Source organism: Lipotes vexillifer, unplaced genomic scaffold (genome assembly GCF_000442215.2).
Source record: "Lipotes vexillifer unplaced genomic scaffold, Lipotes_vexillifer_v1.1 scaffold470, whole genome shotgun sequence".
NCBI lineage: Eukaryota > Metazoa > Chordata > Mammalia > Artiodactyla > Lipotidae > Lipotes > Lipotes vexillifer.
The window spans coordinates 2,096,214-2,111,121 of record NW_006799533.1 but is presented as its reverse complement, the minus strand read 5'-3'; the positions used below and the strand labels follow the sequence as shown (position 1 = coordinate 2,111,121).

Below are 14,908 nucleotides of genomic sequence, written 5' to 3'. Positions count from 1 at the left end.
CTCACTGCCAGCATCACTGGGTGCTGCATGTCCTTAGGCAAAACGTTGTTCTGGGAGACTTGCCTCTACAGTTGGATAAGAAAGGAAAAGCTATAACGTGGAGACAGAGTCTCTCAGCTCCAGAAAAATGAAGCCTAAACTAATAGGTCTTCCAGTTTCTGAGACATACAGGCTTGACCTTTTAGAAGATGAAACGAACCATACTTGGAGTCCATCCTGATAGGATCGCACCCTGGAGCCTGGTGTGGTGGACAGGCTGGTGAGATCGGGAGCTACCGGTCAGAACTGCCCTGAACAGGAAGAACAGCAGAAGGCCTTGCCTGGTGCTTTATTTATTGATAATTCAAGCTTAGTAATAAGGTGGAGTCTATGAGGGGCTCCTTGACACCAGGTCTTAGTCTGAGAGGGGTTGCCCTTGGTGTCACAGAACTAGGAGAAGTAAACTTCCCCAGCATCGTTGGTGTCACGCTGTGAGAGTGGGTTTGAGTGTCCGAGGTGGGGATAGGGAAGCATTGGAGCTGCTGACAGATGGAGGAAGACGGGGTTCACAAAGAAGGTGCAGGAAGGAAGGGCAAGGGCATCAGGCAGGATAAGGCCCACGTTCACAGCAGCCATTCCTCTGCCCTGAAAATTGGCCACTGGATTGGTGTTTGGTGATTCCTGTATTTGTTTTTCGTTTTTTGTTTTTTTCCAAATTATCAGCAATCTTTTCTTGTTTCTTTTTTTCTTTTTTTAATTTTTATTGGAGTATAGTTGCTTTACGATGTTGTGCTAGTTTCTGTTGTACAGCAAAATGAATCAGCTATACGTATACATATATCCCTTCTTTTTTGGATTTCCTTCCCGTTTAAGTTACCGCAGAACACTGAATAGAGTCCTGTGTGCTGTACAGTAGGTTCTCATTAGTTATCTATTTTATACATAGTATCAATAGTGTATGTATGTCAATCCCAATCTCCCAATTCACCCCGTCCTTGTATTTGAGTAGCGCCTAATACTTTGTCAAAGAGCTTTCAGAACACACAGACACCTCAGTTTAATCTTACAATAACCCTATGAAAGAGAGAGGTCAGATATCATTTTTTCCGTGAGAATATTGGGCTTCCATCCTCAAAGACTCCAGCTGGTAGCTTAGGTCTCCCAGACCTCAGTTCAGTCCAGCAGAGAAAGCTTCTCAGAAACTTCTTTGTATCCAGCGCTGTGCTAGGCTCTGGGGAAACAAAAATGAACGTTGAATAACATGGTCCCCACCATGCCCCATGGTGTTTTCTTTCTTTTCTACTTTAGAGGCCAAAGACTTTCTGCTTGGGGCCTCAGGCTGCCCCTTGCTCTCCTACAATTCCTCATTTTCCCACCTTCCCCCAGGATGACTGTTGGTAGCCAGAGTTCCAAATCAGGGGCCCAATCGTTGAGCTTGGGCACCGGGAAGAGCAGACTGGACCAGAGATTCCCCACCCCTCAGGGTGGGAAGACTGCCTTCCCCTCTTCTGGAAACGTCCAGCCATAGTGTGGAGGGACAGCTCCCTGTGGCTTCTGTCCCGGGTTCTGAGCTTTCACACCATCCTTCACTGGCAGAAATACAACATTAATGTAGCTAGTTTGACTTGATGTGTAAAAATCCCATCAAAGCAGAGAGAGCTTTAGCACAAGTAAGTGATTGATGACAGCAAAAATGTTTCCAAGTCCAAGGAAAAAAAGCTGAGAAAGTATACCTCTATAGTACAATATTATCTGCATTTGAAGCATTTTGGTATTTTTATTCCCTGCAGCAAGTAGAACATGATTACATGCCAGCTCTGGAGAAAGAAAGGCAAAGAAAAGGTTCCAGTTTCAGGGGCCAGTTATGTTTTTCAAGAATCAGTGACCAGTTAGATGGATATTATTGAAGCATAAACCTGGACATTAATTGTCCCATGCCCACCTTTTCAAATCTAATCATGGGACTTAGACCTTTTAGATTCTTTTTTATTCTGATAGGTATAGGATAATACCTATCATTTCATGACGAACTTTTCTTTCATGGCCATATTTTTTCTTTCTAATAGTGTTTTCTTAGGACTCTAAGGCTTTCTGGCAATTTAATTTAATGGTAGCTTGATTTAAAGCAGAGGTAAAGGTCTGCGTGGTCCCTTGTAATGGATCCCTCCGCCAAGACTGGGATCAGCAGGCTGCATGAGGCTCAGTCACAGCCGTGACCCTGGGCCCACGTGGCCTGTGTCTTTGCCTCCTCTTTCCACAGCCCCAGCTCTGGGTTTCTCTGTTCCTCCTCTTACCATGGGTAAGACTTTTGTTATAAGCATCTTCGAATTCTTTTGGTAAAGAAATAGGCTATTCATAAATAAATAAACATTGGGAGAATTTATGCTTTTCTCTTATATCACAGTTATGAAAGGAAGTAAAATTCTTGCATTCAGCTTCTTCTGGGTTTGGGGGAGAGGGAACAAGGATAAATATGTATGAAAGCTTTCTCTCCTTCCGAATCTGAGATTAGGAGCGTTTCTCATTGTCACACTAGAGAATCATTAGGGGTGATGGGAAGAGATGTCTTTTCTGTTTTTAACTATTTAGCTAACTAAAGACATAATAGGTCAAAGTATTAGCAGCTAAAGTTCTTTACAGAGGGTAGCATCTCGTCAAAGAGAGAGGGGTTGTATAGTGTGGTGACTAATAATAGCCTTTGAGTCAGGCCAGGCTGTATATGAGGCAGCCCTTCTGCTGAGGGCTCTGTAGGCTTGGGCAAGGCACCTCATCTCTGATCCTCAGTTTCCTCATCTCTAAAATAAGGACAATATTGGAAAGAAAAGCCCTCAAAGGTTGTCAAAAATCATAAATAATACAATGCATGTAAAATAATCAGCACACGAATAAGGGGTAATTAGTGGCAATTGTTAACGTTATTCTTGTTAATAAAAATGATAATAATTCAAAAATCAAGCTTTCAGATAAGATTACTGTTTTTCCCTGATTGTAGCATTTCCAATGGAAATATTGCCACGTACACCTACTCCCTCTATACCTAATATATTCAGCAGATGTTCATTGAGCTCCGTCTACAGACCAGACTTTGTATTGGGCTCTTAGGACCCAAAGGTGACTAAGAAAACAGTCCCTGCCTCTATGGAGCTGTGCTAGACGTATGAAAAGGTGGTAAAGATGGGTCAGTTTGCCATTTTACTGGAAAGTAGGTGGCCTCAGTGGGGGATTCCCTCTTGATATGGATCTTAGGAGATGAAGAGATTCTCATAGTTCTCAGGATTACCCAAACAGAACTGCATGAACTAAACACAGTGTTCTCAGGAAATTGCAAGTGGACAGAGGGCCAGTGGCTAATCTGAACTTCCACTCTAGCCAGTGAACAGCAAAATGTTGCTGATGCACAAACCAATGTTCCCAGAAAGGAGACCCCAAGTTCAGGTTCAGCCTTGGCTGTTGTCCAAGAATCCCTGGGGAGACGATCCTTCTAGGGTCCCTTTGGTGTGGGATAACCCTAAGTATCAGTTATCCTGGAGACCTCTCATGTGTGGATCGGTCACGGACCTTCTCTGGTCCTAGGAGGTCTGGAAAACTTAGGAATGTGGGAGTTACGAATATGAGAGAGAGAGATCTCTAGAAGCAGATGCTTAACTGGTTAGATTTCACCAAGTGGGCTGGGACTTTTCATACTTTGGAAAGTTTCATTTCTTTGCTGTACATTTAAGTCCCCCCTACTTTGGGGATGGAACAGGGCCTAAGTTGACGTTTGGGTATATGTTAGCCTGTGTCTGAAAATCTGTTTCTATAAAGAGGATAAAGCCTTCTCTACCCTTTTTCCTTAAGAAGCGTCAGACACAGGACCAGCTTCATGGGCGTGTGACCTATGCAATCACACGAGGCCTCACGATTAGAAGGGTCCCATGCTTGGTTGAATGCTCTACTGTCACCATCTTGTAATTCTTTATTTTTTTGACAAGGGGCCCTTTGTTTTCATTTTGCGTTGTGTCCTCCGTGTTACGTAGCTTGGCCCGATCTGAAATACTGCCTCTAGGGCTGGTGAGAAAGGAAGTGTGGCCATCCCACTAAGAATAGTCTTTGTAGATGGTGGAGCCTGTTGGTTGTGCAAAGTGGGGTCTTTATACACTCATAAGACATTTGCAGGGCAGTTCATGGAATGCTCATCTATGAAATAATAACCAGTTTTGAGATGCTTTCTAGTATAAATGCTACAGTGATGCCAGATCAAACATGAATCCAAGAAGAAGGTATCTTTTACTTTTTATAACCGCTGATCTGTGAACCTGGGGATGTTCCCTCATCTTGTTTTTAACTGCAAGGTGGTTGTATTTTGAATCCTTAAATCAAGAAGCCCCTGAGCAGCTTTATTACAAAGCTTGGGATACAGCATTCATCACTATGTTCTTCTGTGTTGGAATATTAACAGGACTGGAGTCCCATAAATTATGTATCTGTTGCTGAATGTTGCTGCCAGCTATGAGTGGCAAAGCACTTCCTTCTGTAGCTTATTTCATTTTGCAAGATCCTGGACGTGTATCAAGGTGCCTTAACAAATGAAATGTATTTCAAATCACAGGGCTGTTATGAATCTGTTCAAATAGATAGATTTTCCTTCTTGCCCCGGAATGTCACAATGGTGTCAGTCCGTGTTCTAAAATGTATGAAGTAACAGCCAGGAGAGACAGAAAACAATTGACTTTGTTTTTTAATGAATACATGTCAAGGATTTTATATTAGTCATTAATTAATAAAGGAACTGATAAGATGTTACAACCAGTTCAAAGGAAAATCCAGAGTAGAAACATGCAGAGGCAATGGAGAATGATGCAATGAATTTGTATTTTCACAGTTGACTTTGTCCATGTGAGGAAAAGGATGTGGAAATTAGTTGCATCTTCACTGGATAAAATTCATTTGCAGTAGTATCAGTTTTCTATAACTTACAGAGTTATAAGATAGCATAAAGATACTGAAGGTACAGACCCCCATAGAGTCAGAAAACCCAGAAGGGTGTGCTAGACCATACCTGATATTCCATTGAAAAGATACCCAGTAATTTCTTTTTGCCCATTTCAAAGTTTTTTGACCTACCTGCGAGTTCTTCCCCCTCCTCTCCTGTAATCAGAATAATCTCAATGATTATTCTTGATCACAAAAAAAAAAGGCTGGTCTCATAAAGTTTGGCCTAATTATTTACATTGGTGCAATAAGAGTGTTAATTAACCTGTAGGCCATCTTGGTTTGCTTTGCAAATATGGAGCCATACAGTATTAAACAACTGTTAAGCCCACAAAATTTACAAAAGTTTTTATAAGGAATCTTGGATTGAGCTTTTCAGAACCTCTGTTATCTGCTATCCCAAGGCTAGGAAACTGAGCCCAAGAAAATCTCCACCATTTTTCACCTATAGTACTTATAACCTTGGTTGAATTCCTCGAGGTTTTCAACATTTGCTAGCTTCCTGGCCTGGTAGCTTTCTTACCACCTGTAAGGCCAGGACCCTGCAAACCAGGTACCAGGCCAGTTTTCCTTTTGGGAGGGGGATGGTTATAGGCATTGGCTCCCTTAATTCTTAAAGGGGCTAGTCATATCTGATTCAATGAACACTGTCCTCTAATATGATACTCTAGGTAAGGCCTTGTCTGCCCAATGGTATACTATGCATAGATTCTAATTAAACCTGTGAAACAATTATACTGCCATGAAAATCAAGGGGACTCAGTAACAGATTTTGAATTCTGGGGGGATCTCTGGGAATTGGATATCATTCTTAAATGTTTGGATTTAGCTTATCAAAGCAGAATTTACTAAATTGTAAGTTAGAGATAGCATAAAAAGTAAGAGAAAAGGCAGCCTCATATATCCAAAAAATAGAACATTAAAGCAACGTCAACAGTATTCCAGACAAGTAACCACAGTAAAATTTCCCTCTTCAGTTCATTCAGTCCTGTGTCATTAATTCTTGTTCTGCTGGGTTTTGTTTCAGCAGTCTGCATTTGTGAAGCCATCTGCATTGCAGACTAAAAAGAGTCCAGAAATCCAAGGAAATCCTGACTCAATCCACTAGCACAGTTTACAGATTATCTAAGCAATGTCAGTTCAGTACCCTTTGCCTAAGAGTCTATTTGTTTAAGTACCAGTATTTAAAAATACCTGGTATATAGAGTCCTTTCCCAGGAAACTCTGAGATTGACCTTTCTGGTCTGTAGCTTATAGTGGAGGCTTCAGGCAAGAATCAGAATAATACAAAGTTACCTGTAGATATTAGAGACTTAATGGTTAATTTTTACTGTTATAAATAATATCAGAATTGAGTAAAATTCTCTGTTGAGATACCCTACATAACTGTTTCCTAAGAGATTTGATCAGTATTTTGCCTGCAGGTAAAAACAGACAATGAGAGCACTGATAAATCTCCAGGGTCTTCCCATGCAATATACAATTTCAGAAATATATTAATAATTTTTACCCATACTGACTTAACCTAGGGAAAACTAAGCATCTCCTCTGATCTGACGGCTCTTCCTGTAACACAGTAAACAAATGCAATTAGTAACACAGCAATTATGTATGGCATCTCTATTTTTATAAGGCAAAGGGAACAAATCTTTATGATTTTTCTAGGACCCCTCTAGAAAATCTTAAAGATAGTTTTAGATAATCTAAAGATCGTTCTTAGCATTTAAAAATATGCTAAAAAAATTTTTTCCCCCAAAATACAGGGTTCAGTGTGGGAAAGCAAAACCATTTTCAGAGGATACTTGATATCTTTAGATACTTGATTAAGATAGGAGCACAGGTGCCTAAGAAACAATACTTGGTTATCTATATAATCGAAGTAACAAGAAAACATTTGAAAATAAATGTAGAAGGTAACACAGTGTTAAAGAATTTAGGTCTTTTCACAAATGAGGGCCCTTGTTCTTTTCCTTTTCTTAAATAATCAAGAACTTTTCAAGTTAACATAAAACCCTGAAAATAATTTTCGTGAGACACAGAATCTCTGCTAGCTAGGCAGATTCCATAGAAGGTAAAGAATATTCTTTTGCATTGTAGTCCAAGGCATTAATCAGTAAACTAAGGGAGCAAACCATCAAAACCGAGGGAACCATGCCAAAATTTTAATGTATTTTATAGCTTTTTTTTAAAGATTCGAGTATTATAAACCAAAGCAAGTAAAATTCATTTTCCATGTTTTGTCTTTTATTTTCCTCTTTTATATTCTGAAACAAATTTATATTTTACTTTAGAATTGCCTTATTCATTCATTTATGCTCTCTCGAAAGTATATGATGGAGTTTTCCAGAGGCTACCTGAGTGACATTATAACAAATGCAGAAAGAGATGAGTATTTGGTTCTTGCCTATTAAGCCAGACATTAGAAAGACTTGCACAAATATTAAACAGTGCCATTTTGTCTTCAAAATATTTTGTTTTGGGAAACATAGTTATTTTCCCCAAAATATATGTTATTTACTTCAAAATGCAATGGATTCATCATTGCTATTTTCAGATGAATCAATAGTTTAAAAATTTCTCAGATTTGATTTGACTTCGCTGCCGAGGGCCCGGGTTCGGTCCGTGGTCGGGGAACTAAGATCCCACGGGCCATGTGGTGCAGAAAAAAAAAACAAACCAATACTCTTTTTTTTTTTTCTTCCCCCCAAACAAAAGCACAGACACAATCGTATTTCCTTTTCATTACTGCACCTGGCATAGTCTCAACCACCCATTTTAATTATAATAATTAACCAAAGTAACTAACTCATATTTCATAGAGAAGATTGGGAGGAGGGAGGATGTGGATAATTGAGAACTTTCCATCACATGCAGGCATTTTAGCACAGCTAGACTAGCACAGCTCATGAATCTCATGACATCAATTTCTACTGTGACATACATCACTTTTGCATCCCCTGAAAGTGGCAAAAAGGAACACGTTCATTTGACATGACTCACCTCAGTTACAGCCTCTCTACAGCACACAAAAATAGGCAAACATATATAATCATATATGCTTATTATGCTTTGTAATCGAAGTTTCAGTTACTTAGAAATTATCTAGGTAGGCATCCAATGACCATCAATTAGCTCAAGTTACTATTAGTCCATTGTAAGTTACCTAAAGATCTTGGGAATGACCTTTAAGTTGATATGCTATAAAACATAATTGCTGTATATATAAAAAGTTTATCAGAATAATTAATTGAACACAAACTTATTTTTCAAAATCTTAAACATTATATAGGCATAATATTAGCTTATTTGACTAGTTATCCTATATAAATTTAGGAGAAATCAACCCAAGTAAAACAAAATGTACATTTGCATTATATTTAACACTGATTAATCCAGAAAAAGACATACCTGTGTTTTAAAACTCATCACGCTAGTCTTATTTGCCAAAAAGTTACCCTAATTTTGTGAACTTGGATTCTTAAAATATCACTGAGTTAGGGTGTATTTTCTGTGGAATAATTTTTAAGTCTAGTAAATTTAAAGTTTTAGAGGTTCAGTTTCCTTATTTTCTGTGAAGTTTAGGAATATTTAATCTATATAAGCGCTTGCTTATCTTTATAAGCAAGTGCTTATAATATAAAATATGCCATAATCTAATTTATTGGTACCCTCCGGAAACAGGAAAGCATTCCATACACAAGAGGAAAAGGCCCTTCTGAATTGCAGACACGGACGCACAGAGCTTAATGGCTTCAGTCCTACAACTGCAGCCGTAAGTGAAAAGTAAACACAAAAGCACACAAAAAAATCACCAGTCGAGATTTCACAGAGTTATTCTCCTTCCCAGTGGCCACAGAATTCTTAATGAATTTGAGCTCAAAATAGAAAAATATTCAAGCAAAAACAACCAAGAAACCAGATTCCTTGTTCTCTCTTTGCCACGGGAACATAGGTCTCTATCATCTTTTGTTGGTGATCAAACTGTCAGACCCTGAAACTGAATTCCCCACCAAGGGGGAATAAACTGTCAGCCATGTATGAACTAGAAAGAAAAATAAAACACAAAATCAGTAAAGAGGGCATGAAAACTAGAGAGACAGAGAATCAGTGAAACTCAAGTCTGTTGCTGTGTTGGATTCACCCTGGGAGCCGTCTCGGGCAGTACAGGTTACCTGGCTCCGTCAGGTATGCCCAGCGGGCATTTCGTTGGATGACGTTACAAATATAACGTGAACAGATGGCACAGATTTTACTTAATTGACCATTTAAGGAACCAGTACAACAGCTTTTTTCCTTAAGTGTTGGTAACTGACAAAGACTACCTCTTCTTGGGGCCTTAGCATCTTACATGAGCATTTTTTAAATTTGAGCTATAGTTGATTTACAATGTTGTGTTGGTTTCAGGTGGACAGCAAAGTGATCCAGTTATGTATATACCTATTCTTTTTCAGATTCTTTTCCATTATAGGTTATTACCAGATGTTGAATATAGTTCCCTGTGCTATACAGTACGTCCTTGTTGTTTATTTTATATATAGTGGTGTGTATCTGTTAATCCCATACCCCTAATTTACCTCTCCCCCACTTTCCCCTTTGGACATAAATCATAGCAATATTTTCCTAGATCAGTCTCCCAAAGCAAAAGAAATAAAAACAAAAGTAAACAAGTAGACCTAATTAAACGTATAATCTTTTGCACAGCAAAGGACACCATAAACAGAACGGAAGGACAACCTATGGAATGGGAGAAAATATTTGCAAATGATGCAGTCAACAAGGGCTTAATTTCCAAAATATACAAACACCTCATACATCTCAATATCAAAAAACCAAACAACTCAATCAAAAAATGGCAGAAAGGAACTTCCCTGGTGGCACAGTGGTTAAGAATCTGCCTGCCAGTACAGGGGACACGGGTTCAAGCCCTGGTCCGGGGAAATCCCACATGCCATGGAGCAACTAAGCCCGTGCGCCACAACTACTGATCCCGCGTGCCACAACTACTGAAGCCTGCGTGCCTAGAGCCCGTGCTCCACAAGAGAAGCCACTGCAATGAGAAGCCCGCGCACTGTAACGAAGAGTAGCCCCCGCTCGCTGCAAGTAGAGAAAGTCTGCACACAGCAACGAAGACCGAACGCAGCCAAAAATAAATTTAAAAAATATATGGCAGAAGACCTAAATAGACATACCTCCAGAGAAGACATACAGATGGCCAACAGGCACATCAAAAGATGTTCAAGGGCTTCCCTGGTGGCGCAGTGGTTGAGAGTCCGCCTGCCGATGCAGGGGACACGGGTTCGTGCCCCGGTCTGGGAAGATCCCACATGCTGCAGAGCGGCTGGGCCCGTGAGCCATGGCCGCTGGGCCTGCACGTCTGGAGTCTGTGCTCCGCAACGGGAGAGGCCACAACAGTGAGAGGCCCACGTACTGCAAAAAAAAAAAAAGATGTTCAACCTTGCTAATTATTAAACAAGCATTTGGACTTATTTTAAGTGTTGAAAATCTTGAGTACTCTCCCAATGTTAGCATGTTGACAATTCCATCCAGTTTCCAAGATCTGCTCTTGGGTGGGGCTCAGGGGTGAGTGTGCATGTGACCAACCGCTGGGCTTCCTTCCCTCAGGGCTCTCTCTGCTCTTGGGAACTGTCACTAACTCTTGCTTCTTTCGCAGTGACAGAGTCCAGGCCCTGTCCTATGCACAGCACACGCGGCAGCTCATCTCCTGTGGTGGTGACGGTGGGATTGTCGTCTGGAACATGGATGTGGAGAGGCAGGAGGTAGGTGTCACAGCAGCCTCGGGCCACCCGCCTCCGCAGCCACCGGGCTGGGCTCTGCAGCTCCTACCCTGCTGAAAAAAGCTTCAGCCTCCCCTCCTACTCACTTCTTTCTTTTATGAGTAAACCATGAAATAAAACATGTTGTGTCAGAAAATTTAAAAATTCTGGTATGAAAGGAGCTTCCTTTTTCTTTTTTAACCCCTCATAAATTGGCACGTAACACTTAACGTAATGGAGATTTCGTAAGAATTTCAACTGAGACTAATCTGGTTAGACTTTAAATCTGTTGTACCATTACAACAGCAGTTCAGGTGAGAAAGAGGAAGCGGCTATTTTCAGGTGAGTAGCCGTTTGCTATAAAGTGCCCTACGAAAACAAAAAGCGTGGTACTTTATGTTATTGGGGTAAGTGGTGGCTAGTGTGTGAGAAATGGTATTTGATGAAGGATCCTTAGTTTGGTATTAATAGAAATATTAGGAATAATTTTTTTGTGTTTGCGAGTCATATTCTAAGCAGTTCTCCGGTTATAAATATATACGTTGTCATTTTTAGGCATATATCTAAGTTTTATCATAACATTCTTTTTTCAGTGAATTTTCTTTTTCATCTTTGAGCATCTTAACAACTGATTTGCTTACTGAATATCCCCTTTGACAGGTACTTTGAAGTTAACCATTTTCTCATTTCCCTAGAATTATGCTGGGTAAACTTTCCCTTTGACAGTGTGTATTCTTCTAATTTATTTCCTTGCAGGATGCGAGAATTAGAAAAGCAACACTTGAAAAATTAGACAAAAGCGATTTCCCAACTTCTTTCCATACCCTCACTGCAGTCTCATTTCAAGGGAGTAGTTGCTATTACCCATAATGCAGTGCCTTTCAAATACCAGTAATTAAATGCTTAAGGAGACTGAAGCTTGATTTGCTCAAACCATAAATCCACAGGAGTTCTATTAGTAACTAATTAAAATGATCCTTGCCATCAGGAAGTAGGGAATTGTGGACTGTTGCTTTTGAAAGTACCACTTGGCCCCGTGGGCGTAAAGTCAGGGATGTCGGCACAGTGTGTGCTAGCCGTGCTAGCTAGGCCCCCATGTGACTCGTTATTCTGCATGGTGGCCTGTTTTGGGTGACGGACAGTCACACCTGGTCTGTCCTGGCTTCTTCCCAGGCCTGACTGGCCAGACTTGGGGAGGGGAACCGCTGGGCTCTCTTCCCTCTGTGCACACAGCCTCCCTCCTTGATAGAGGCCCAAAGGAGGATAACGATGTGGTGTTCCAGAGACGGAACCAGGTGGTTGGTGGGCAGTCCTCCGAGCCATCTTGCTTCAGTTATGCCTTTTGACATGAAAATATATGGGCGCTCGGTACTTGTTGACTATCTTAAATCTTCTTGAGCGATTTAAAGCTCTAAATGAGCAGTGGTGGTTCCATCCACTTTTTGCACGTGTCCCATTTTATAAACATACATCCCCTGAGGTGTATCTGTGGAGCTGCTTCCTAGGCGTGGCAAGTGCCATGCGGCACTCAGCTCAGGAGGCCTGAGGTGTAAGGAAACTGTCCCTGCCCTGAAGGGCAGGTGGCCTTTCTGGAAGAAAAGACATAGGGGAGAAAACTTCAGAGAATTATTCGATGGTATAAATCATTCAATCACAGTTGGTGTGAGTTAGAGCATCCGGGCGGAGGATTGTCATCGTCGGCTGATGTTCTCAGTGAAGGGTTTGTGGCAGGAGAGAGTGCTAAGAGCTTGACGGGCCTGAGTGCACTCTGACCAGAACAAGAAGCACCAAGAGCAAAGAGCGGGCAAAGTGGTCATGCGCAGAGCGCAGGGGCAGAGAGGAGGGGATGGCAGCCGGGGGGTGGGCCGGCAGGGAGAGACCTCAGGTGGCTGAACACAGATCAGGTAGACATCCCATAGGTTGAACGTGTGTTTGTACAGTTAATGAAACGCAATTTCTCACAATTTTATTATTTTTTTAAGTATAATATATAATACAGGTTTTTTGTAGAAAAGTTAGACTGAGTACTCCCTTACAAAGAGAATGTCAATTATTCATGATACCACCACCCAGAAATACTGCCCTTCACATGTTGGCAAACATCCCTCCTTACATTTTTCTCTGCAGATACATGTCAGATTGTTTTTTGGACAAAAAAATGGAATCGTACTACACATGCTGATTTTCCCCCCCTTTTCAGAGCCCTACTGTCAGTTCCCTCCTCATAGCCACCCACTTATGTATTTCATACGTGTCCTAAACCAGCACGCTTCCTTGTAAAAGGTGTAGCAAGGTGTATGTGTGTGTGTGTGTGTGTGTGTGTGTGTGTGTGTGTAAGTTTTTTGTAAATCTTCCTGATTTTCCTGCATCATAAGTGTACTGAAAAATCACAACATAGATAAGTCTTTTAGGGGTAAAATGTTGTCTTCAGCTAAAAAACTTTGGATTATTTTATTAAATCTGTCTTTAAACGAATTAGGGCATGAAAATTACCAAGTAAGTGAAAGGCTTCCTTCTTTTCTTCAGTTTTAATAAAATAAATAGACTAAGAATTAGAGCTCTTAAAGTGTCCCCTTTTTACTCTTTTTTTTTTTTTTTTTTTTCCTGAGAAAATAGGTAGCTTTAGGTTCATTTCTGCTTAAAGGTACGGGAATAGGCTAAGTCCCTGAGTCTGTTCTATAACAGCTCTTCCTCAGAAAAGGATTACATAAACAAAATCCTTCCTGAGCCTTTACTGTGCTGCTGTCTGTTGTGAAGCCCGGAGAGGGGAGGCCGTTGTTTCTCAAACTTGTTTGATCTCAGGCCTCTTTTACAGTAAGTGTCCTGTCAGTCAAATCAGCAGGTCCTGGAAGTCACTTTTGGGAAACACTGGGGTTGGGTGTATTTTCCCCAATTCCTTGGGTTAGGTGATGTATGGAAAGAGACCAGTCTATCTGCCAGAGGATGAATTTACAGAGTAGAGCATAGAACTCTAGAAGCAAATGTCGCGTCACCCTATGCAGGATCTATAAAGATTTGATAAAGAATAGCTTTAAGCTTAACACATCCTTTAAACCTGTTTGACATAGTTTAGAGTACTCGCCATGGGGTTGGGGAATAGTGAACAAAGCCAGGATATTACATGACCCATGAGGCAAGGAGCAGAGCCTCACACCCTGCCGGCCCCTGCCAAGACAGAGGACCAGTAGCTTCCCTGAGGACCCGCCGCTGTGGTCAGGTTCTATCCCTCCAATGCGGGTAGCTGCGTGCATGTGTAATAGGCAGGTGTTTGTAACTGTACGCAATCAGAGCAAATATAATTGCATATGATCAGGACGTATGAGATAACATCCTAAATCCTCAACATAAGCTGTCTGTGGTGTGGCCCCTGCATCCCCTCCAGCCTCAGCCCTTCATACCCTGCCCACCCCTCTCCCTCCCCCCCTTTACCCCCCCTTTTCCCTCCCCTGCTCCCCGCTTACACACACCCATGCGCTCCAGCCATCCTGCCCCTCTCTCAGCCCACTGTGCCTGGTCTCCTGCCATGCATCCCCAGGTCTCAGCTTGTTATCATTTGTCAAAGTCCTGAACCCCAGCCTAGGTCATCCCACTCTCACAGCACTCTGTGCTGCTCCTTCTCAGGCCTCTGATCCTTACACTGATTCAGATAATAACTATTATTAATAAGATTTTCATATTAAGTCTTCCCTGATAAATTACAAGCTCCATGATGGTAGAGATTCTTTTTCTTCACCACTACATCCCCAGGACCTGAAGCATCATAGGCATTTAGGAAATATTTTCAAAATGATCGAGAAATCACACCTCTGTTTCTTAGAAACACATCTTGATTATGTAAGTTTCGGCAGTGACACTGGTTCCACTGTCTGGGCTGCTTCTCACTGTGACCCGTTGTGTGCTTTATTTGACAAGACCCCTGAATGGTTGGACAGTGACTCCTGCCAGAAGTGCGATCAGCCTTTCTTCTGGAACTTCAAGCAGATGTGGGACAGCAAGAAAATTGGCCTGAGACAGGTGGGTGATACGGATGCTTCCTCAAAATGTAATCGTGTAGAAATAACTTTACCTTGTGGTCTTGGAGGAAGTTTTGCCCCTGGGCGAGAGCGGCAGTGGGAGTAAATTATTGCGGCTGGAGTCACTTTGTGACCGCACGGTAGTTTATTCCCTTTCTCTCCTGTAGCTCA

The 14,908-nt window shown here is 41.4% G+C and overlaps 1 protein-coding gene across 1 annotated transcript in view; it reads left to right on the top strand.

The window, feature by feature from the left end:
* WDFY2 (WD repeat and FYVE domain containing 2) overlaps positions 1–14,908 on the top strand; it is a 181,658-nt gene that overhangs the window by 161,565 nt on the left and 5,185 nt on the right. The window contains exons 8-9 of the mRNA XM_007471685.1: positions 10,622–10,727; positions 14,637–14,738. Coding sequence (XP_007471747.1) covers positions 10,622–10,727; positions 14,637–14,738 — 208 coding nt within the window. The remainder of the gene's footprint in view (positions 1–10,621; positions 10,728–14,636; positions 14,739–14,908) is intronic.